We start from the raw sequence: 24,178 nt of genomic DNA, 5'->3' as shown, positions 1-24,178 counted from the left end.
TATCCTGCATTATGTGAATAAACATAAAATGGCTCAGAGAGCCACTGAGGGGCAGGAGCAGAGCACAGGGCCCCAGGAGGGAGTTAGGGGCTGCAGGAAACTGAAGGAAAGATCAGATCAGGACAGAGGTACTGCTGTTTATGCACCACTAATACAGGTTTCTGGTGGTGCAGTGAGAGTACATGTAAGTATGTAACAAAACCCAAACAAACCCTGTGGTTTGACACTGAACTACACAACAGTATTTGAGTATAGCTATTCTGGAGACATGTGGTGTCATTACTGTGAACTCCTGACTTTCACTTCACCAGAGCTATTCCTTCACCCCTGTGACTCCTCAGAACAGATATTCCCATCACTGATGTAAAACGGGATCAGACCCAGACCATTCCCTGGGTACAGAACAAGCTCCCTCAGCCCAGTTGTCACTGCACAAGGAACTCTGAAACAACTGCCCCTGCTTTTCACAGCTCTCCTTAAAGGAAGTACATGCAGCCTCATTTACCTCATCCTCATAGGCATTTTCCTCCTCATCCTCCGAATCCAGAGGCAATCTTCTCTTCCTCCGGAGACGTCTGACAGGTCTGCCAGCCTCAGCCACCTGACAGCCACTGCTGGTAGTAAGATTTCCATTATTTCCCATTTCTGCAATCATCTGTAATGTCTTTGATATCATTAAACATCCAAAATTAAAAACAATATAAAATTAAAACATTATTCCTGCACTGTTTCCAGTATCTCTGAACATCTTGGAATGAGGAGGCCTGGGCTGAGGACATGAAGAAATGAAAGGTGTCTGCAGGATTTCCTGGATATAGAACTGTAACACTTGGTCTGACAGGTTCATTCTACTCACAGCAACACCATGCTCCCCTTAAATGTTTTCAAACAAAAAATGGGGAAAATCTGGGATTTCTGTACCTCTCCCTGTGCTGCTGGGAGTCTGTTCGATTACAAATCTTTCCATTCTCAAAGCAATCCATTTGCTCACGGGTTTGGGAATCAGAGCAGGGCACAGCTTGTCTTGGCACTGCAGAAGTAAAGAAAAAGACAAGTATCAAATTAAAATGTTAAAAGACCTTTCAGACAATGAGTTCTGTCAAAGTCCTTTACAAACTTTCATTAACTGACACTCATATCCCATTGTGAGGGAAGTAACCATCAATAGTGTGCTGCCACACCACCTAGGCAAAGAAAACCCCCTTTTATTTGTAATGTTTTTATTTTGGAGCACTGGTCTCCAATAGTACTCTCAGGCACATCTTCGTTGACTTGATGATCTTAAAGGTCTTTTCCAACGTTCATGACTCCTTGATACTATTGAGAGGGAGCTCTGCTGAAACAGTAATTTAATCAAAGGAAACTGGTAATTTACAAAGTGATGCTGAACAGCCTGAAGAGCTGACCCCAGGGAAGAATGACCCACATTGCAGCAGTCTGTGGAGAACTGTTGCCCATGGGATGGACTCACTTTGAGAAGTTCATGAAAAACTGTCTCCCATGAGAGGAATTCCCTGCTGGAACAGGGAAGGACTCTGACTCCTCTCCCTGAGCAGCAACAGAAACAACCTTGTGATGAACTGACCATAACCCCTATTCCCAACACCCTGTGCTATAAGGGGAGGAGGGAGAGCTGGGAAGGAGGGAGGGGTCTGACACTCACCCCTGCTCCAGCACAGCCCCTCACACACTCAGCCTGTCCTGCCAAGGACATCACAGAAAATCCAGATGCAGAACCAGAAAACCCATCCAGACACACAGAGGGCAGCTTTGGAAAAGACATGATATGTGGCAGACTTCAGAGATTCATCCTTGCAGCTTAAAACACAGGCCATGCAGGAACACTTTACTGGTCCAGATAAAATTATTAAAGTGTGTTAAATAGTGTCACTATGAATCTTTTACTACTCCTGACCTGTAAATGCAACCAAGCATAAAAAAAATTAAACTAAAAAAACATCTTTCTGATGAGTAAATAGCTGAAAAGATTACCCATTCCTTGATCTTCCCTATTGTGTGCATTATGGAGCTACTGAACTCCAGAATGAAAGAGCCAAGTCAAAGGTGGTTGCATTTGCAAGCTCTGCTCCAAAGCTTTTATTCCAAGCACTTCATTATTCTGAGATCTTTTCTCAGCCATCTGCACTTCACTGAAACTCCAGTCTGAAAGCATTTGCTTCACTCTGAAACAGGGCTCCTTTGTTGAATGGAGAAGTCTCGTCTTCTACTCCTGTGTGCTTCCTGGCCCCAGGATCCTGCCTCCAGCACCCTATCAAAGCTTCATCCCAAATGTTCTTCCCTCTCTTTATCTAAAGCTTGTATTTCTTAAAGCTTCAAAGATGCTGGATTTGCTTCTGGAAGGCTCACATCCTTCTTTGCAGACCCAAGGAGACAGAGCATCATTTCATTTCAACACAAAGAGAAATGTCCCATTCTGAAGAAATTATAATTCTAAGTGGACTCAGCTTCCTGCAGGATTCCATCCTGTTCATCTCCCTCAAACACTTCAGGAGCAGCAGCATCCTGGTGCAGATTCTAGGGGCAGAGGCTGATGGGACAGCTCAGTTCCACAACACAAGGACAGTGGAAGGAGATCCCCAAGCTCCACATGCTGTTCCAGACAGAGTTCCTGTGCCCAGGAGCTGGGAAGGTGCCCATGGCACTGCAGGAGCAGAGGTCTCCAGGGCAGTGATGCCCCTGCACACGAATGAACAGTTCTGGCTCTGCCCAAACCAGTGCAGATGGGGGCTGGGGCTGCCTCTTGCCAAAATCTCACAGTGCACCTGTGGCTAGGTGAGCCGGGGAAGCCCAACCCGAATCCCAGAACACAAAAATTTGTATTAGAAAAACAACGGGCATCTTTACTAACAGTCTCTGATCTGAGGGTGAGGCCTGGCTGATCATGGAGAAAACCTCCAGTTTCATCCCACAATTCTATCCTTCATTCCTAAGTTCTGGAAATGCAGAATTTACTATCAGGACTGAATCGTCCTTTACACAACAGAGCTTGGTAGAGCAGGTTTCCTAATATGAAATCCACACAAACTCTCCAGAAATAATCTATCCTTCCAGAGATGTTCCTGAATGGCGTTAAGGAAAAATGCATTTTGGTCATGCAAAAACTGGAATATAGCAGGGAGAGGAGGAAAAATGATTAAACAAAAAAAAAATTATATTTGGCAACTTAAGGACAAAGCAGCTCTCTGGGCAGCCAGTTATTGTGTTCCAGCTGAACATTCCAACCAGATCCACTAACCAAGGTACTGAGGGCTCTTACACTTGATCATCTAATATAAAACAACACATTATTATTTGGTGTCTCAGTCTAATAACTAACGTGGTGCTTTGTTGATTCTCTGCTATTAGGAGGAATCAATAAAAGTGAAGCTGTTTCTGCAATGGAATGTTACTGCTGGTAAGGAGCAGAAGCGTAATTACTTGGATTGAACACAGGGCAAAAGTTGCACCGCTGCAAAAAAACCCAAAGGAGTCAATGGACCAATTCCATGTTTTATGGGAGTGTAGACCACTGATCTCAGAACACCCCAAGCATGAAGGTTTATTCACATCTGCTGGCAGAATTGTTTCCTCATAGCTTAAGGTCCTTCATAGCCCTTCCCCACTGCTCAAAGGGAGGAGGAGGAAGAAAAGGAAGATTATGAACACAGGTTGAATGTTGGGGGCCTGATTCTGAATGCCTGATGTGGTACAACAACCTGATTTTTCAGAGCTCTCAAGTTCCTTCAGCTCAAATTTATCTCACTTGAAATTGATATTTTCCTCTTCAAGACTCAGAACTTGCAGCCTTGAAGGCTATTCTTTGTATTTGTTTTCAGCACAAAGGAACAGAAGAGCTGAATACCTTCATTTGCAAATGAAGGTCAACAGCCACTCTCCCTCCTCTAACACAGAACCCCAGGTTTGTGACCATCAGACCTTGGTTGTGATTCATGAGAGCCCTCTTTGCCCCTGAACTCCATTCCTGACCTGAAGCCTTCCAGGTGCTCAACTTTCTACCTCCAGGCTCAGTGTGAGCATAATTCAGCCAAAGGCAGACCCACAGACCTGACGCAGGCCAACACAGGACACTTCAGCATTCCTGCAGCTCCAATTCCAGCACCACCACGGCTCTTTATGATTATTTTAACTGGGCCAAAAGCAGGACAGATGTTTGAAAATGGCAATAGCAAATATCTTTGGGACAACCTCTGCAGGAGTTCCCCAGCTTCCACTGGTTTCTTGGAACTGCAGGTGTGGAAGGTCACAGAACACATCCACATCCCCTCGGCTGCAGGGAGAGGCAGGAATTGGACTAAATGAGCTTGTGTTGGGTGGTATTTAATATATTAATATTTGATGTAGCCTCGTACATCTATAAACATTTGTTTGTTGCAAATGTTTGGTTGCCAGTTTCAACAAAAGCAAGCCCATCCCTTTTTAGATTTTATTCTTTGTGTTCAGGCTTTAAAAAATAAAGAAGCTCAAGCGCCAAGATTATTTACAAAGCTCCCTCTGGGAGAAGGAGTTGGGAAGTTACTTGAACAGAAGTAATTAACTTGGAGAATTTACTTCAAACTGGGCCAGGAAAACTTGTCAAAAATCACAATGCAGAAAAAAATCTTGAACTTAACCAGAGAAGTCCTGATAATAATTGGTCTTTCTCATCTCTGCATTTTATAAATCCAGTAAAACACAAAAATATAATAAAGAAATTGCTTTTCTTATAATGTGCCCTTATCAGTAAAATCTGCAATAAAATCAAGACAACCCAATAAAAGGAAGCAAATGGGGCAATTAAAAAGAGAGCAGAAACTAACATGAAACATTCTGAAGAACCATAGTCAGGCCCAAACATTCCTTGTTTGTCCCAGTTTGTGATTTCTATTCATCTTTAGCATTTTAAGTCTCAGAAACATTAAGGCAAAAGAAGATACTGCAAAACTGAGATGAGTCATTCAGTTCCAAGTTGTAGATTCAGATTTATGAAATGACAAATGATTGCCAGTCTGGCAGAGATAATGAAGCCTAATTAACATGCTTCCACCCAGACCTCAATGCTTTATCTTTAGGCAGGGAATCCACAGGAAGAGGTCAAAAATACTCAGGGTTTGATCTCATTTCTGCCCCTGAACCAGTGCAGGCTTAGGAAACCACCTCATTGTTACTGTAGAAAACCAGCTTTAGCTTTTAACATCCATCTTATCTTTGTCGGGAAATGAAAAATTTAAAAAAATAACAACAAAAAATCAAGAAGAAAAAAGGGTAAAAGTTCACTCAAAGTGAGTGTGAAGGCTAAATGGGTGGATGGGGGTTTACTTCTATAAACACCATCAGACTTGATGGGAAGAGAAACATTTCAACAGAAATCCCATTTCAGGTGCTGCCAGGATAATTTCCAATGACATGAGGATTTCAATGTCTCTCTCTGGTGAGGAATGAAGTGGTGCAACAAACCCAAAGACTGTAAATCAAATATTAACATGAAGTTTACAGCACTTCTGGCTAAGCCTCCATGGACCAGGAGGGAAAATCCCATTCAACAAGCACCTGGCAAGGGAACCATCTGATACTGTGCTGTTATGGGAATAACTGATTTACAAATCACCTTTCTGCCCTGAAACAGGGCAGGAGCTGAGCAAAGCTGCTCCTCTCACTCAGTGCAAACTTGCTCTGAGAGCTCCCATCTCCTGGGAGCTCTGCAGCGGTGTCTGACACCTGACATGTGACATCTGCCAGGCTCTCCTGTGCCATCAGTGAGGAACAGAGCTGCACTTTAAACAGAAACACACAAACCCCATCGTGACTCCTTGCAGCACAACTGAAGTCAGAACTGCTCAGAACACTTAGGAGCTCAGACACAGCCACCTTGCCTGTACTTGGTTGTGATGAAGACAGATGATGCTTTACTCACCCATCAAAACCTGTTACTCACCTCAGGCAAGCAATATTTTGCAAGGCTGAATGAACAGCATTACCAAACAGAACCCCAGCCTCATCTCCAGGAACCTCATCAGTTAGGGACTGAAATGAACCTTCAGAGCCTGCAATGGAACTGTACCAATGCCTCAAAAGAAAGTGCCAGTAGCCACCAAGAAGCATTTAATGCCGTGAAGAGACTGCCTATGCCAGTGAAGGGAAAAAAAGACAAAATTCAGAACTGAGAAATTCCAAGCTGCCCATTGCACTTTCTACTAATTTTTGTTTCCCATTAAGAGGGAAAAATTTTAACTACAAATCAAGGAAAAGATTGCTTTGAAAGATTAGAGTGGAAAAAGGATCTAGGAAAGGAGAAGGATGCTTTGGCTGATACAGAGGAAAAGCAAACACTTTTTGTCTAGGTTCTGCCACAGGACCACAAGATGAAGTACTTGGGTTTTCAGGAGTTTGTCCAGCTCACTTGTACAACAGAGCCCTTCCAAGTCTCCCCTAAGCACATGATAACATATGGATTATGGTATGGTATTGCACTGGGAGACAAATAAACAGCACCACGGCAATGCGACCTCAATCAGCTTACAGGATCAGACAGCAAAATTGTGAGTTTACTCTGAACCAGCAGCTCATCCTAGAATGAAGCCCAAAGCACTGTTGGAGTCTTTGAGCTGCTCATCTTGGTTTGCTGACACGGCTGTGTCAAAAACACACTCACATATCTATGTCAGCAGTGAGAAGAAAAGCACTGGCACAGGCTGTGGCTGCTGAATGTGTGCCCGTTCCACACCCAGCCCCTCCCTGCCTATGCCAGCTGGCATTCCAGCACTCTCACACAGCACACGCATCACACACCTGACAGCACTGCCTCCTCGAGTCTGACTGTCCCCCTGTGCCACCACACCCACCCTGCTGCCTGTCTCTGTAGGTTTGGGTGACACCGTGACAGCCATGTGGCAGCAGCTCCTCTCTCCTGTCCTTACAGGCACTCGGTGCCATGCTGGACATTCTGACCTATTCCAAACAGACTGGGAGGGACGCAAAAGGAGGCACAAAACCTTTATGGAAAGAGAGGAGCAGAAACAGTGTACTTCCAGTTTTATGGCTTTCACTAGGAGTCTTTGGTGCTGAGCTGCTTTCCCAACTCTCATCTCCTCCTGCTTGGGAAGGGCAGCGGCTCTGGGGAGGGCTGCTTGAGCCATGCACAAACATCCATGGGGCTCAGCTGGGAGCCCCAGGAATGTCTCCTCCAGGCCTGAAACCAGAGAGCTGCTAACCCCAGTCCCTGAGAATCACTCGTAATCACTACAACACTTAAACACACTTCTGAACATCACCTGAAGCCACTCAGGAATTACACACCTTAAAAACCTTCATGCTCTGCAGGAATGACCCAAAGTAGAATCACAGAATCCTAGAATGGATTGGAAGAGACCTTAAATTCCATCTAGTCTCACCCCCTGCCATGGGCAGGGACAGCTTCCACTATCCCAGGTGGCTCCAAGCCCTGTCCAGCCTGACCTTCGACACTTCCAGGGATCCAGGGGCAACCACAGCTACCCTGGCTAAGCTGTGTCAGGACCTCTCCACCCTCACACAGAATTCCTTCCCAATATCTGAGCTAAACCTGCCTCTGTCAGTGTGAAGCCATCCCTGTTTCCCCTGTTGCTCCAGGCCCATGTAAATAGTCTCTCTCCAGAGTTCTTGTAGGTTCCCTTTAGGCACTGGAAAGCTGTAATTAGGTCACCTTGAAGCCTTCTCTTCTCCAGGCTGAACAAACCCAATTCTCTCAGCCTTTCAAAAAGTTAAAAAGCTACAGCATAAATAGCGTTGTCAAAACAAATCCTGTGTGATTCATGAATACAACCTCTACCTGTCTGCTTAGCTCTACCATGCATTTATCCCATCACTTTGCTGGATTCAATCAGAAATTTAAAAAACAAACCAAAACAAACAGGAGATGAGCCAAAAGATGATAAACCTAGCAATAAAACACCCTTTCCTTGGGGGTGAAGTATTTTACCAGTAAATTAAACCATTCTCTGGAAAATAATCTGCCAAATTCAGCAAAGCATGTCTGCTCTCACACCTCACCTGTGGAGAACGGTGAGTGATGCTAATTAGGAGAAAGAGAGTTTGGTCAGATCTCTGTTGGCTTTGGTTGGTAATTGATTTCACGTGCAGGACTGTGCAGCTGCCAGACTTCCTTAACAAGGACTCACTTGGTCATTTTTCCCCCAAGTCTCCAATCTGATTCTTCATCCTACTGTGTCTCCTTCTTCCTGCTCTTGTGCCCATGCAGCACAATTGGAGGGCTTGAGGAGAGGCTGAAATAGATTAAAAATTACAGAAAATATGGGACAGAGAGAACAGTGTGTGGGGAAGAAGAACCGACAATGCAACTCATTAATCATCTTGTTATTTCACAGAGAGACTGTAAATGCCCAGAGTAATCACTGCTGTGGGTCAATCTGGTTTTGATCCAGTTTATCTACATTTCCTTGATATTCAAACTGTGCAATTCTGAGAATGGAATTTAGGCCTCCAGAACACTTTCCTGCCCAGAAGTGAGGCATGGACTGGCACACGGACACTCCACACCTTATAGTCTGACAACACTCACAGTGGGATTATTGGGGTGTCCTGTGCCAGGGCTTGGACTCAATGATCCCTGTGGGTCCCTTCCAACTCAGGGTATTCCACGATTTTATGATCTCCATTGTCATCCCAAGAGAATCTGATTCCATGTCCCAGTGTCAGGCTTGCAGCACGTCATCTCTCAAAAACTACCAGCACTCATGGAAAAGGACAAAGAGGTTACACTGAAGCTTCACCCTCAACACCATTGGAATGTATTGTCATACCCAGAGGTATCTGCACTAAACACTTTGCATGAAGATACAAGTGAGATAAGGGCTAGCCAGTTCTTCTCCTGCAGATAAACCCACACAATTTTAAGCGCATTTAAAGCAAGACTGCAGACACTGCTTTAAATAAATTCACAATGCTACTTTTAAAAATCAGTGTGAAGCCTTAAAATTTCAGTAAATAAAAAAACTGGTGATAAAATTGCTGACAAAGCATGGCTGATGCAAACAAAACACACCCTGGGTCCTGGGGAGTCAGTGGGGCTGCAATGGTCTGTGGAGTACATCTGGCTGTGTACCCACTCACCCTCCTGCAATTTGCTCATCATGGCAATGAAACCCTGAAGACAGAACAAATCACCTCTGGCCAAGACAAATGGAGCTGGCCCTGCACAACTGCCCAGCAGTTGTACCCAGCTGTCCTCAGCAGCTCAGACTGGGCTCTGATTCCACCCCAGCACTCGCCAGGAATTACAATTCATTTCACACACGTTCAACTTTAATGGGATTACTTGCAGTATAAGGTGCAATCAATTTTAGGGCAAAACCAGTGCACAGAGGCCAAAAACATCCTCTGTTTTAATTGCATCTGTAATTACTTTGTAGGACTGCAATCCAGCAGACTACCCTGGGGACTCCTATTAATCATTATTACATATCTCCCATGGCCAAGCAGGAATACTCATTCGGAAAAGACTGTTCCCATCCTCAACAAGGTATAATCTGAGTAGATTATAGATCATAAACTGAGGGAGCAAAATGCTGATTAGACCACGTCAGACTGCTCTTAATTGCTGTGTAGGGAAGGAAAGTTTGAAGCATCAAGTCCCTTTTTTCCCTCCTTTTTACTTCTGTTTTACTATATAATAAAACAGAGACCAGAAAGGTCTGTTACAACTTGGCACAAAATATCAGAGCTCTTTATCCCTTAATCCCAGTTACAGGCTATTTTTTTAAATTTATCTGGGCAGTAATTGAATAAATTAAATGTTTTCATAGTATAAATCTAATCCGATTCCTTGCGGCACCAGGAGCCCATAAAACTGTTCTAATCCCTTTCTCCTGACACCAAACATCACTCAGACTGTCCCACACCGACCCCTACCCGCAGCCGATCGATACTTTTGAATCATTATATTTATCCGTCTATTTATTCGGCGCGGTCTTCCCCTCCCAAAACCCCCATTCCATTAGTTCTGCACTCTGAATTTGCTGCCAGAAAGTTTGATGGTTTTTTGCTTTTTCCGTCAGGTAAAATCTGTTTTCAAACTTAAATCTTTCTGGTTTTCGGGAGGTCTCCAAGAACGGTTTCTACTGCACTGGATTTATATGTTTGTTAGTATTTTAGAGTGGTCACAGTCCCGAGGAGTTTCACCGGAGCGGCGCCCAGGCGGGATAACCTCGACTTTCTCCTCAACTTCTTGGGTCAAAATCGGGCAACCACCACCTCAGAAAGTGTAAATACTTCACGACCGTGCAAAGAACTCAAGCCCGCGTTCTGCCGGCGTCCATCGGCGGGTTTGCGGTAGCTTTGCCCCTTTCGGGGGTTTAAACACACTTTCCGCCCCGCGGGGCCCGGCAGCCCCGGCCCGGCGCCGCCATTTGCGCTCCCGGTCCCCCACCCCCCCAAGATGGCGGCGGCGCCGCCGGGCCCCGACCCCCTATGGGGCACGGGGAGGACCTAGGACAGAGCTGGCAGTGGGGTGGAGATGCACTGGAGTAGGGATGGCACTGGAATGGGGTGGTACCGGGACGTGGAAGCGTGGGATGGGAATGAACTGGGATAGGGCTGGCGCTGGGACAGGACGGGCACTGGGATAGGCACGAACTGGGGCAGAGCTGGCGCTGGGACGGGGCAGACGGGGGGCACTGGGAGGGAGCACATGGGTGTGAGGGGCACAGCCCCACTGCCGGAGCCGGCCGGGGGAAGCCTGGGCACGGCCGTGGGCGCTGGGGCACGTTCACGGGCTTTGGGACGGGAGCTGTAAATCGCCATTGCCGCCGGCATCCAGCAAATCTCGACCACGGTGTCCCGCTGCTTCCCCCGCCGGGAGTAACAGAGGATATTGCCCCGTCTTCTCTGCATTTCTTAAACTTGTTTGTCTTCTCATCTGGGACTATTATTTTCCTTTGTGTTTGAATTTTGGAACAATAAAAAAGGTGGGGGTAGGATTTTTTAATGATGCGTCGGGGGTTTCCGCCAAGAGCACAAGCGGGCCCCAAGCTGTGACAGCTTAAATGGAATGGGATTTCGGGAAAATAATAGATGAGATTTGCAATGGCTCATTTGAAATACACATCACAATATTCTTCATCCCTCGAGTGAGGCACATAAAATATCCTTTAGAATCTTTAAATTTAGTCAGAAAACAAATATATTTCTTACCTCATCTGTGCCAGCAAGTTCCAGTTAAAACGCTTGCAGCCAATGTTGAAGCATTCAGTGGGTCCAGGTTTACAGGGCTGTTGGAGCTAAAACATTTTACAAGTAATTGAACCATCCATATTTATTTAGACTCTTAATTTGATTTTAATTGTTGTAAGCTTTGTTGAGAGATCCCTAGTTTGGGGCTTCTTGCCATTTTATCTTGCTGCCCTACTGATTGTTTTGTCAGAACCTGCCTGGTGCCCACCACATACATTCCTGCCTTCCCTCCTCAGAGCTCACCTCCAAGGTGCCCCATAAGACAATTACCCCAACCGTGAATCAGATTTGGGGCTGTTTTTCAGTGCATTTTGTGTAGGCTGTAACATCCAGCCTAAAGTTGAGTTCTCACTTTGTATATAATTATTCACACAGAAATGTTACTTGGGAATATTGTGGAATTATTGCAATGGACATTCCACTAATCTTCCTCTCTGGCTATTCAATACAATTATTATTGTTAATATTTTATATTATTACCATTGCCCTGGTTTCACACCTGCTGCCAGGCAGATCTCTGCAGTTTCAGGAGATCAAGACTGTAGCAAGTCCAGGCTGGGAAAGGCAAAGTGCCCACACCAGGGAGCCACATGAGCTGGAGGTTTTTATGCAAATCCCACACTTTAATGCAAAATGAATGGGTGACACTCACTCAGTGAAGTTTGTGAGACAGAAATGAACACTGACTGATGCAGCAGTGCTCAGCTGAGGCATGTGTCTGGCCCTGCCCATGGAATCACTGTTCTGGGAACACTCCCAATGCTTCACACTTATTCCCAGCAGTTAAGATGTCTCAAAATGTCCATTCCCTGGGAATTCCTGCTCCAACACTCCAACCCACACGTGTGGCTGGGGAGGATGAGCCCATCCCAAGGTCTGTCCCTGCTCTGGGCAGTAAAGCACAGGTGCTCCTGCAGTGGGTGGTGTGTCCAAACCCTGCACTGCACACCCAGGAACCACCATCGCTCCAGGTGCTCATACGTGAAGGATTTTTGGCTTTCTGCACAACTTCCACCTCAGACAAGTTTCCCACATACCTCCCTTAGGTATGTGGGAGGCCTGTCCTCGGGTATTTAAGGAATAGATGCTTCTCCCAAAGGGCTCACTAAAATCTGGCGTGGTCATTTGGAATGGAGTTGCCAGGCAGCAGAAACTGGAGTCACTTTTTAGTCTTTACCTAGACTGTATAATTTTCAGATTTTCTTAAAATTATTTTTCAGTTAATTATCCCTTACTAGCAAACATCTTGCCTTGTCTGGTTTGCTTCTGTATTAAGCAGCAAAAAGGATTTAAAATGTCATTTTGAGAGTATAAGATATTAAAGTACTAAATATATATATAGCTGGAAAAGGCTTTTCCTTCTGAAGGTATCTCTTCCACAGAGATGTCTCATGCTGCCATGGTAATATGACATTTGATAAAGTCTGAGCCACTTGCCAAGCCCTGACCCCTCTCAAAGTGTGGGGATATATTTTGTGTTGCAAGCAACTCTGATGATCTATTACCTCTTAATCTTTTTAATATGGCAGGACAAGTTCCAAATTATCAAATTACAGGCAATTACTGCACCTATGAAGTGACTCTCGCTGGAGAGCCACTGCCATCAAGTTGTGAGCGGCTTGGAATTGGCTAAAGGACAATATTAGAGGAAGCTGTAACTAACCTTTTTATTCCAGACCAAGAACTCACAAAATACATTTTGCGTTCTATTTTTCAGAATGTTGCTTGCAGGCAGAACAGGTGCTGGGGATGTCACTTCTCATTCAAAGCCGATTGTGCAGGAGAAGAGATTGTGGGAAGTTCAGTCTGAGCAATTTGCAAATGGCCCAAGTCTAAATTTGGGATATTATTCAGGAACACCTACACACCTACAAAACTCTTGCTAGAAGCTGCCCTCCCATCTCCCCAGGTCCCCAGGGATGCTGGGGACATAGCACAGAACAGCCACCACCACCCTCTGTGCTTCCAAGCTCAGAAGCACATGCTCAGCTTTTTCTTTTATGAAGGCGCTTCTCAAGCACAGGTGTTTTAGTAGGAGGAGAAACTCCTGAAAAATATGCTGGAGAAATAAGTTATTTATCTGGACTGTGTTCAAGTGTTGTGCCTACACTGAATGTGAAGTGACTTTCTGAATTAGGAACCTTTTTTCTGGGAGTGACTCTCTACAAATTCAGGCTTACCTTGAGAAATAGAAAATGCTGATAATCACAACACAGCACCACATAACCAAATGTCATCAAGCAAAAATAGTCTTTATTCAAATTTCATGGAAACGGGGATCACTGTACTTTGCAAGACAGGGAAAAATAAAATAAAAAAATTTAATATAAAACAAGGATATTGTCACAATACCAGAATATGGAACTATAGTTATTTTCCCTATAGATTACTGCAAGTACCTCTATTTTTTTTCCTTTTGACTGTGCTATTCACAACTTTGTAAGTCCAAAAAATATGGAACAAAAGTAGTATGAAACTTAAGACTTAGCACTTCCACTAAATGGGAGACATCAAAGGGCATCAATCGAGGGCAAAGTCTGTTGAATCCATCATACCTACCTATCAGTCATCATTGCAATCCCATAAACCCATCAGGGCACAGTGCTCATTACCTGGGCTCATTCCCTGCAAGGCTCTCCTTGGAAAACAGGGCAATCTGGGGGCTCAAGGAAGAGCTGCATGTAAAGAGAACCTTTCTATTGAATAGAAAATGAGTGGAGCAGCCTCACACCAGAGAGCGCTGCAGGGAGAGAGTGCTGCAGTTAATGACAGACAGACCATCAGGTTGTTAAAAATACACAGCATCGACAGGGTTTCTACTTCAATCACTTGGTTACAGCTACTAAACATGTACAAAAGACTTTTCCAACCATTCCAAGTGGTGTGGCAGCAAGGTTAGGATCTGGAACGGGACCTTGACCGCGACCGAGAGTGTGACCGAGAGGCAGACCTAGACCTGGACTTGGACCGGGATCTTGGCTTTGAATCAGATTTAGACCTGGAACGAGAATCTGATTTGATATTTGGTTTGAACTTGGAAATGGACCTAGACCTGGAGCGGGACACTGCATCCTCCCCCTCGCCTTTTGCCTCTTTCTTGTCCGACTCAGATTTGAGCTGCTCCTTTTCTTTGGAGCCTGACCTGGCCCGCTCATGGCTGTCCTTTCTTCTCTTCTTGCTGCTGCCTTTGCTGTCTCGCTTGCTGCGCCTCTTGCTTTTCTCACTCTTGCTGTGGCTTCGGCTTCTACTTCTGCTGTCATCCCTGCTCCTTTTCCTACTTTTCCTTTTATCTTTGCTGTGGCTCCTGCTCCTACTCTCATCCCTGCTTTTGCTCCTGCTTCTACCCTTGCTAATGCTCTTCTCCCTGTCTTTGCTTCTACTCTTCTCCTTGCTTCTGCTCCTCACTCTCTCCTTCGCCTCTCTCCTCTCCTTACTCCCACTCCTGCTCCTGCTCTTTTCCTTGCTGTGGCTCCTGCTCTTGGCTTTCTCATCACTGTTATGGATACTGCCCTCAGATTTATCCTTGCTTTTGTTTCGGGACTTCTCTGCACTCCTGCTGCGGCTCCTACTTTTATCCTCTTTACTTGGAGTCCTGCTTTTCTCTTTCTGGCCTCTGCTACGGCTCTTGCTTCGACTACGGCTCTTGCTTCTGGAACGGGACACAGACCTGAAAGTGCAAAAGCAACAGAAAGCTCTGCTTTAGTGTGGCAAGAGCTTGAGCACAGCGTGCAGAGAATGGGAGGGAAAACAAAGTATTCCTGCTGCAAATTTAACATGATGCTTCTCAGTGAAGTGGGAGCCCCCAGTTCTCCCAAGACAAAGACATACCTGGATCTAGATCTGCTCTTGGAGCGGCTGCTACTAGCGCTGCGGCTCCTGCTCTTATGGGAGTGTCTGCTTCGAGAGCGAGACCTGCAACACAAGGAACCACCTTCACATTAGCATGTGTCCATGGGGAGCTTGTGACCCCCATGGGGAGAACCCCATGGGGCTACAGCACCTTTCAGCAGCCAAATGTTCAGGGTTACACAACACGGTTACAAACTCAGAGCGCCCTCTCCCCACCTCTCATCCCTGCTGCCACGTCTGGCTGCGAGCAGGGTGCTAATCTGGAAGATGCCAGTTTATTTAACAGATAATTACTTTCTCAATCAAATCACATTTTGAATATGGTGAGACACTGGCATAAAGCTTTGATTTCAGATTTTTCTTTCATAAGCAAGTTCTTCTAGGAACAGGAAAGATTTACCTGAGTTTTCTTTCAACAAGTTCTACCCCACAATGGAAAGGGGAGAACACTTGGTGCTGCTGAAGCAGCTCTTGGTCAGTCAAGGAAAGCAACAAATCTCTGAGAAACAGGGAACAGGTGGAGGTTTCCAAGCTGAGAAAGAACTGTTAGTCCTGATGCTTGGAGCAGAACACAGTGTTCACAGCTGAAGTGTTAGAAGCACCTTCTGTTTCATTCCATGAGCATGGCTCCACCGGCCACACAGCTGCTCCCACAAAGAGCAAGGGCTGAGTTATCAGGGAAGAACAGTGACAGGTGTTCAGGGAGCAGGTCCACACATCCACCAAGGGAGACACCTCAAAACACAGCCCTCATTTGCCCTGGATATTAATACGTGCTCAAAAAACTAGACTTGTTGAGAACTCCAAACATTTTGAGTGTTTTGGAACCCAAAAGTCTCAATCCGCTCTATGTTCCTTAACTGCAGCCTGAGAAATGTTACAGACATACCTTGAATGGCTTCGGCTTCTGGAGTAAGAGCGGCGCCGTCTCGATCCAGGTCTGTCTTCCATTAATCTAATCTTTCTGCCATTTACTTCTGTCCCGTCCAGCTTTTCAAGGGCTCTTTTCATGTCAGAATAGGATTTGAACTCAATCACACCTTCATTTTTCCTTCCTTTGTGTGCATCTGCATATGTCACTTCCCCTGCCTGACGCATATAATCCTAGGGGAAGAGGACAGAATCACCATCGCCTTGAATCCAGAGCCAGGCTTCCAGCTGACCCTGCTCACTTCTGACACAATGCTCCCTAAGCATCTTCAATTCACAGGGATGTCGGCAAGCCTTTGACCCAAACAGCATCTGTAGTGCCAAATAACACACTATGACTTCACAGAGTTGGTGTGATTAGAACCAGGTTGATAGTTTTCAGCCAAATCATAACTTAAGGTCTCCCACTTCAAGTCTTAGATCAAATATGCTCTAGGCTCTTAAGTTTCAAATTACAGAAGTGATTAAAGAAGCAAAATGCTTGCTCTCCAAATAATGTTTTCAAAAATAATTAGGAAAGGTGATAAAGGTTGAATATGAAGAGGCGGGAAGCCCACAAAGAAGCAGACCTCCCTTCATCCTCCACCTTGTCAACATAGCTCGTTCTGCAGAAAAAAGCCCCACAGAACTCCAAGCTCAAGTCTTTTTCCCACTTCATGCTTCCTGGCTTCTCCGTTTCAATTCCTAAACCCCTCTGTTTATCAGGGGTCTGTTCTGCCCTGCTTTGAGCAAGGCAGAACAGGGCCTTTGCCAGGCCAGGGCATCTTTCAGCCCCTGTGGAAATTGGCTGCAGCGGAAACAGGGCACAGAGCTCTGATTTGGTTTGTTTTCAACCCAGCTACGCCCATTTTATGTACACTGAAATGAAAGCTATTCCCAAAAAAGCAGTAATGCGTCCACTGGAGGATTAATCATGCCATGCTCTACTTAGGATTTTAATACCAGAAGCAAAGACAAGATATTGATAGTGTGAAGCATTAACAACAAAGACACTGGAAGCATCTCTGTACGTACCTGAACTAGTGTAAAATTCACTTACAGACCAGTTTCTACTACGTCAAAGTTTGTTTAGAACAAATTTTACCCTTAAAAGAGAACCATAAGAGAAAGTGTTCCAGTAAGAACAAGTGGGTTTAACCATTGCTGCTCAGTTTGATTAGGAGGCACTAATTTTTTTGCAACCACTATTGAAATCCTGCCCCCTGAATCCATGATGTGGATAATCACGAGCCAACACGTCACCTCCAGAGTACTCAGAGGTACCGTGGGCTCCACAGTGTCACTCAACACCTCCACTACTGAGAATCACCTGCCACTCCTCTGGACTTCAAAAATAAGTTTTTGGCAGAGATTTTTCATGATTACTCATTCTGGGAGCATCCTTTCCCTGAAATTCTCCTTAAACCAGCTTTAGATGATGTGGAAATTCCTAAGAGAAACTCTGCAGGAACAATGCTGTTGTTTCAAACAGCTGTAGCACCTTACAAGTTGATGGGTTAAATCCAAACTGACAAGGGCAAACTCCATCTCTAGTGCATCCTACCCCTGGCATGATTTGAGTCTGTTTTGACAGGGCTTAAGAGAAGATAAAACACACCTGTACATGATGTTAGCTGGTGCTAAGGATAAAATTATTCTCCCACTGTCCAGTGCCACCAGTTCTGCAGGTGCAACTCCCAACCTCTCATGAATGGTTTCATATACGCATGCTCCTGTATTAAGGTGTGTGTTACTTCCAAAATCTACTCCCCATGGAGTTGCTCAGTTGGAGCAAAGCAGAGCTGCTCATCACTTTGCCTTGCTGAAGATGTCTTTTACCCTTTGTGCTCTGTAACAGAGAGAGGGTAAGGAAAGGGGCCCCATACCTTCAGATCCTGCCAACTGCAGCGGCTTGACAAATTTTCCACAATCAATCTGTATTCTGTACGGGTTGGGGGACCGTACTTATCTCTTCCGCTTCTTCTATAACCATATCCACCTTTAGGAGGTGACAAGCAGACAGCAGAGCTTCAGCCAGGGAAATGGAGCCTCGCTCTCCACCCCATGGAACTGCTCTGCCCCGGCTGTTCCCAAAGACATCACAGAGCTCCCCTCAGGGCTAAATCCAACCCCCTTTATGTAACACCTTACAAAGACCCAAAGCATTAAAACAAGCTCGTAATTAAACAAGGCACAGAACTATAATTAGGCTAGAATTAACATGCAATTATATTTAATATTATTTTTTAAACAGTTTGAAAGAAGAAACTGAATAAAGCCAGTTGACTAATATTACTTACATTGCTTAAAAGCTTTCTGAATATCTGACACGAATAAAGCTTTTCAGGCACCTATTTCAGATTAATCTCATCTGTCTCTAACCCTTGGGATCCTCACCACCCAGGTCTAATGGGAAAAGCTTGAGGTCGTCACATGGCTTCTCTTTTTTTTTTGGACAGCCAAGGGCCACAAAGGTCAAAGAGCCACTCATGGAAAGGTACCCCAAGGTCAGCAAATGGAACAGGCAGTCATCTTAGCCTCAAAGGACGCTTTCAATTAAAACATTGATGTCTTTGTTAAATCTATGTTAAACATCACATTGCAAATAAACCATTCATGTAGTTAAACGAAATGATAATAATAAAAATGGTACAAGAAACTGTGTTTATTAATGTATCAATTAAAAGAGTTTAATACAACAAACAAATTAATAAATATTCAGATTAACAATTACATTTACAGTTACAGAACACTAGTCACAACTTTGTATTGCTTTCCTTTTATATTACTTTTATAAAAGAGTAAACCAACGTTTTATTTAAAACAAGCCATGGATACAAATGCACAAGTGCTTACTGCGTCCAGAACCGTAACTGCTGTCCCGGCGAGGGCCCCGGGCATGCTCCACGATCACTCTCTCCCCACACAGATCTTTCCCATTCAGCTCATACACGGCATCGTCAGCGTCTCGCAGGTCATCGAACTCCACAAAGCCATACCTAGGGACAGGGAGGGAAAAGGGATCACTGGGAAGGAACTGAACCTGAGGTATCTGTGTTCAAAAGCAACTCATGGCTTCCTGCGGAGGCTTGCAGACGCTGTCCTGCAGATGAGCCTCCTCAGCACACTTGAGGGATCAAGGTTTTGAGCCTTGAAAAAAACCTAAAAAAATGAAAACCCTTCTAAAAACAGGGAGAGAAATAGGAAGGCATGAAAACACATTTGCTGATTCACTGAATTGAACCTAAAGTAATTCTTCATCAACAAAATGATAAATCATATAGGATTTATATGAGAGTGTAATGGCTGAATTCATTTGTTAGCAAGAGATTACTATTTTGGCATACTCTTTGATAAAATCAAGGGTGTTACCTGTCTTTTTAAAGGTAGAAGTTACCCCCCCCACCCCCACTAGAAGTGAGTACTATCCCACACACCAAATAAACACAGAATCACAGAACTGTTCAGATTGGAAAAGCCCTCCAAGATCAGGGAGTCTGACCATGATCTTAGAGATGGCCTTCATCATCCCTGAAGTGTCCAAGGCCAGCCTGGATGGGGACAGTGGAAGAGGTCCCTGCCCATGGCAGGGGGCGGAGCAGGATGGGCTTTAAGGTCCCCTCCCACCCAAACCACTTCTCTTTGGTAAGCAACACTGATTTTGAATGGAGGTAGATGGAAGAATGGAAATTTGAAGCTTTGACCTGTGTTCCTCAATCCAGTGTAGAAGTTACATCCCTCTGTCCTGCAGGTGTTATATTGGATGAAGCCTTGAATTCTTCAGAGCTGCCCAGAGTAATGCAGGCAGGTAAGTACAGGAGTAGAACTAGTTTGGTTTTGTATTTTCTTAGAGGCATCACAAGCAGATTTTAGTGTGTTCACCACAAGCAGATTTTAGGCTGAAATGTTCAATTTTCTGGTCACTTCATACATTCACTACACACACAGAGCTGTGACTGTCAGTGCAGCTCTGAGCACAAAAGACTGTGAAAACTAAGAGCACACAATTAAAAACTACAATTTGAAATGGAGAATCCTATAAGACCCACATTTTCATTTCCCCGTCCTTCCCTCAGGTAATAATCGCTTTAAGCCATTGAATTTCAAGCTCAAATTACAAGTAGTGAGCCCCAGCTAAGCTTTTAGAGCTCTGTGGTATCACTTTGCATTCCATTGTCTCGCTCCAGCATTCCAGTTTAGCTGCTGAAACACCCAACGGAGGATCCACCAAGGAGAACCCCCAGATTTCCAGAAACAACTCCAAGAATCTCTCCAGTCAAACACCATGTAGGAAGTTCAAACTGTTTCCCAAGCAATAGCAGAAATAAGCCATGGAGGAGGGCTCAGGAGAGCACAGCTCAGCCCAGGGCTTCCCAAGCACAGACATAAAACTTGATTGGCTCAAGTTCCATTTTTGACAAAGAATTTAACTTCAAATCTGTCAAAAGACTTCAGAATATAAAACAAACACAAAAAAAACCCGATTAAATTGACTTAAAAGCAGAAAGATAAGACCCTTTACCACATCAGCCACATAACAGCAGTTCAACATCTGTTAAGAAAGTTTAGTTGGCTTCCCTTCCCCCTCACCTCCAACATGTATGAAGCAGAAATTCTGAATTTGGGTCTTACTCAGCAACAGAAAAACTGCCCCCCACCCCACCCCAGCATTTCTAAGGACACACAGCAGGACTGGAAAACAGCAGCCTCAGGTACTTCAGCTAATCTTCAACAACACCTGAGGCTGTGTGGGTTAAGACACTGACACATGAACACTTGTTTGCTTTAATAATGGATTTTATTCATCTTATAAACCTGTTAAATGTCCACCTGCCAGCACAAGCAGCATTAAAACTTAATGAGCCTCTTTCACTTTAATGCTCAAGGAGTAACTTGTACAAGAAATTCCTCTTCTCCACTATAATTAATACCTGCCTCTCCTGGCTATATAATGATCAATCCGTATTCCATTCAGCTTTTCTAAGGAAGGCTTCAAGCTGAGTTTCTTGGAAAAAGCAAAGGCACTCATAAGGCTTTGGGTGATGGGAAAAACCCCACCAAAAATGGCAATTGGCTTTTTCTTCAAAAATTCACACTTGAAGGTCTTGACCTGGTGGAACAGGATCCAACCCTTGGAGCTGCAGTGAGGGCTCAGCTGCTGGAACAGCACAGGTAAGAGCACAGAGGTATGGTGGTTTGGGGGGGCAGAACACACCCCCGGACAGCCCGCGGGCTCTGGGAGCAGCTCTGCCCCCCACACCCAACACAACGGGTTCTTTTTGGGGAGGTATTGTCCTGGGGGGCAGAGGGGCCTGGGGGGGCCCGCAGCGTGACACAGAAGGCAGGGCAGCACACAGATGAGCTGGCCCTAAGAACTGAAGTGGGACTCTGCTGTCCTACCCCGCAGTTGTCACAGCAACCCAGGTGTCCTGCCTTCCAAAAAGGAGAAGCCCACCCATCCGAGCCCTCCCCAGAAGGGGAGCCCAGGTGTCCTGCATCCACTGGAAAAAAAGGGGAACCCAACCCCCAGCCTCCCTCACCCCTGCCCAAAGCAGAGCCCAGGCATCCACCCCCCCTCACCCCCAACACAGCCACAGCCATCCCGCGCCCCCAAAAAAGGCCCAGACAGAATGTCCCCCATTGACAAGGGGAACCCAGGCATCCTGCTCCCCACCCCAAAAGGGAACCCGAGCATCCTGCTTCCCCAAGGGGACAGCCCAGGTGTCATGCGACTCCCTCGCAAGGAGACCCCAGGCCACCTGTCACCCTCCCCAGAACCGGGAACCCCGGCGCCCTGCACCCCCAGAAAAGGGGGAACCAACGCATCTTGGCCCCCTCCAGTAGGGGGGAGCCCTGCCCCCTCCCCCACAAAAAAAGGAGAAACCCAAACGTTCCGCCCCGCCCAAAAAAGGAACCAAGCAGACTGCCCTCCCACAAAAAAAGCCCAGCCATCCTCTCCCCCGCAGCAAGGGCGGACCCAGCCGCCCTGTCCCTCCGCCACTGGAGGGTCAAGCATCCTGCCCAGCCCCCAGAAGAGAGAACCCAACACGCCGCCCCTACAAAGGGCCAGGCTTCGCGCCCCCCGCCAAGGGGGAGCCCAAGCTTCCTGCCCCTGCCCCCCACCCAAAGGAGCCGTCTTGCCCCCACTACCGCCCAGAGCGCCCCGGCGGCCTCCTCCCCCGCGGCCCGCCAAGAGCCTCAGCGCCCGGGCCTCCCCTCACGGCAGCCGGGCCGAGCCCGCGCTCACCCGTTCTTGAGATCCACCTCGAGGATCTTGCCGTAGCCCTTGAAGAAGCGCTCCACGTCGCGCTCCCGGGCCTGGTAGCTGAGGCGGCCGATGTAGACCCGCGGCATCGCGGGGCCGGGGCTGGGCCCGCGCGGCGTGAGGGGCCCGGGGGCCGCGCGGCCGCCTGACGTCACGGCGGCGCGCGGGCAGCGACGCGGGGCAACGTCACGGCGGGGCGCGCCCCCCGCGCGGGCTGGCGCCCGCCCCTCGCGCGGGCTGGCTCTTAAAGCGGCCATGCCGCCGAGTGGGCCCCACCGCCACGGAGATGGGGGCCCGTTCCCCATGGGGAGCATGGCTGACCCCCCCGTTCCTACGCGCGGGCCCCTCATGGGCGTTCCCACGTGTCTGATGTGCAGGGAAGGGTGGGGTCCCCCTTCCCATGGGTCACGGGGCTTGTGGGGTCCCCGGGTGCACCGGGTGTATTGGGGTCTGCCTGCCCATGGGGGTCCCGTTCCCCATGGAGGGGATGGATCGATCCCCCCCTTCCCACGCGCGGGGCGCTGATGAGGGTGTCGAGGTGCTTATGGGGTCCTCTCTTTGGCAGAGGCCTGAGAATTGCCCCATCCCCCAAATGCTGGATCCTGGTGGGACCCCAAAGGCAGGCAGGGATGGGGGTCCCCCATCCCCACACTCGGGCTGCGCAGGCATCCCCCCATGGCATTCCCCATCCGTGACCAGACTTGGCTTTTCCTCCTTCTCTCTAGTGAGCAACAGCATCCCGCCTGCTGAACTCTAAATGTCAGTTTTGGGGAATTATTTTTATCCTTTCAATTGAGACGTCAGATGCCTAAATCACACCAAATCCCAGCAGAGACTCTTGGAACATTCCAACATTAGCAGCCACCCCCCTAAAAACCCCCACAATCACCTCCAAAATGATTAATATTGTGTAGGTGCAACACCAGCAGCTGGATTTCCAGCCATGATCTTGCTCATTTGACAAGGAGAATTCAATTTATTTGTTTCTTCCTTTGTGCCCTGGTGCAGGAGTGAGAGGTCGGAACATTTTGTGAGAGAGTTCTCTAAAGCATGTTGGGTTTTATCACTGAGCCCAATAAACAATGAGGGATAAAAGCTATGCATTAATTTTTCTGGTTTATGCCATGCTTAATAGTGCTCATAACGATCTCTTGGTTCTTTTTTTGCTTTTTTTTCCCCACTTTATCCATCGATGAGGAAGCACTGAGGCACAGGATGGGCTGGCAGGGGGAAGGAAAATGCAAAATACTGGGGGATTTATTAGGGATGGAGGAGCAGAAGGAAGACGCTGGTGCAGTCTATCCTGGGGCACACCTGCTCTCTGCTAAGGGAGGTCTCAGTGTGAGGGGTTTTAGGGGGGATGAAATGGCTTTGACACGTCCATTCAGTTGCCAGCATGACAGTGGGGTTTAATTTCAGAGAGTTCTGCTCTTCCAAGCACACATGCAGTTGTCCAGTGCTCCCTCCAATCCTGAGCAACATTCCTGCCCTGCTCTTCTCCTCACCCCACGGGACCCAGAAAATCCCCCTGATGAAGGTACACCTTCCTGGGCTGTCCCCCACACCCTCTCTGTGCACGGGAATGACACTGCCAGCTCCCAGTGAGGAGCGACCTCCCTGGGCCCCCCAGGCCTTTGGCAGATGCAGAGAGCCCCTGCCATAACCCCACTCATCCAGGACTCCAGGATGAATCCTGGAAGAGCCTTCAGCTGACACAACCAGTCCCTCACAACACCTCTATCCATGCACAGTTCCACACAATTCCGCAGTCCTCCCACTTGGAGCATGTTGGGAACTGGGCACAAGGTGGGAGAACGCCAGTGAGGTCCCTGGGCTGCGTTCTGAAGGCGCTGAGGCAAAGAAAGTTCGAGGAACCCAACCCAAGGGTGGTTATTTCCATTGCAAGATGTCTTTGAGGAACATTTCCCCTAT

The 24,178-nt window shown here is 46.7% G+C and overlaps 2 protein-coding genes across 8 annotated transcripts in view; both read right to left on the bottom strand.

Annotated features, from left to right (window-relative positions):
• The window catches only part of LOC120511696 (lethal(3)malignant brain tumor-like protein 3), a 38,184-nt gene extending 27,839 nt beyond the window's left edge, over nucleotides 1-10,345 (bottom strand). Inside the window, exons 1-4 of one of the 7 annotated variants that reach the window (XM_039729140.1) lie at nucleotides 8,555-10,345; nucleotides 8,154-8,258; nucleotides 922-1,030; nucleotides 506-614 (exon numbers count right to left, since the gene is read on the bottom strand). In XM_039729140.1, coding sequence (XP_039585074.1) covers nucleotides 506-614; nucleotides 922-1,030; nucleotide 8,154 — 219 coding nt within the window. In that variant the 5' untranslated portion in view covers nucleotides 8,155-8,258; nucleotides 8,555-10,345. Of the gene's footprint in view, nucleotides 1-505; nucleotides 615-921; nucleotides 1,031-8,025; nucleotides 8,259-8,554 lie in introns of all 7 variants that reach the window. The other 6 variants (XM_039729138.1, XM_039729143.1, XM_039729144.1 and 3 more) reach the window with 6 other exon arrangements.
• Nucleotides 10,346-13,454: 3,109 nt separating this feature from the next.
• Nucleotides 13,455-22,408, bottom strand: SRSF4 (serine and arginine rich splicing factor 4). The gene is made up of 6 exons (XM_039729191.1): nucleotides 22,229-22,408; nucleotides 18,838-18,980; nucleotides 17,868-17,980; nucleotides 15,962-16,176; nucleotides 15,052-15,135; nucleotides 13,455-14,890 (listed from the first exon to the last, which is right to left on the bottom strand). The coding sequence occupies exons 1-6, from the start codon at nucleotides 22,333-22,335 to the stop codon at nucleotides 14,119-14,121; spliced, it is 1,434 nt and encodes a 477-aa protein (XP_039585125.1). The 5' UTR covers nucleotides 22,336-22,408; the 3' UTR covers nucleotides 13,455-14,118.
• Between the last annotated feature and the right edge of the window lie 1,770 nt (nucleotides 22,409-24,178).

The sequence above is a fragment of the Passer montanus genome, unplaced genomic scaffold (assembly GCF_014805655.1).
Source record: "Passer montanus isolate IOZ18808 unplaced genomic scaffold, ASM1480565v1 scaffold68, whole genome shotgun sequence".
Classification (NCBI taxonomy): domain Eukaryota; kingdom Metazoa; phylum Chordata; class Aves; order Passeriformes; family Passeridae; genus Passer; species Passer montanus.
Note: the sequence above shows the minus strand (reverse complement) of the source record. Positions and strands in the feature narration are given on the sequence as shown.

What these genes read in the sequence shown, in the direction of transcription:
- SRSF4 (XM_039729191.1), bottom strand. Translation starts at nt 22,335, where the DNA reads ATGCCGCGGGTCTACATCGGCCGCCTCAGCTACCAGGCCCGGGAGCGC. An exon ending in GAGGTGGATCTCAAGAACGG is followed by an intron (nt 18,981 to 22,228) that starts GTGAGCGCGGGC and finishes CCCTGTCCCTAG; the next exon opens with GTATGGCTTTGTGGAGTTCG. An exon ending in AAGAGCAGATCTAGATCCAG is followed by an intron (nt 14,891 to 15,051) that starts GTATGTCTTTGT and finishes TTGCACTTTCAG; the next exon opens with GTCTGTGTCCCGTTCCAGAA.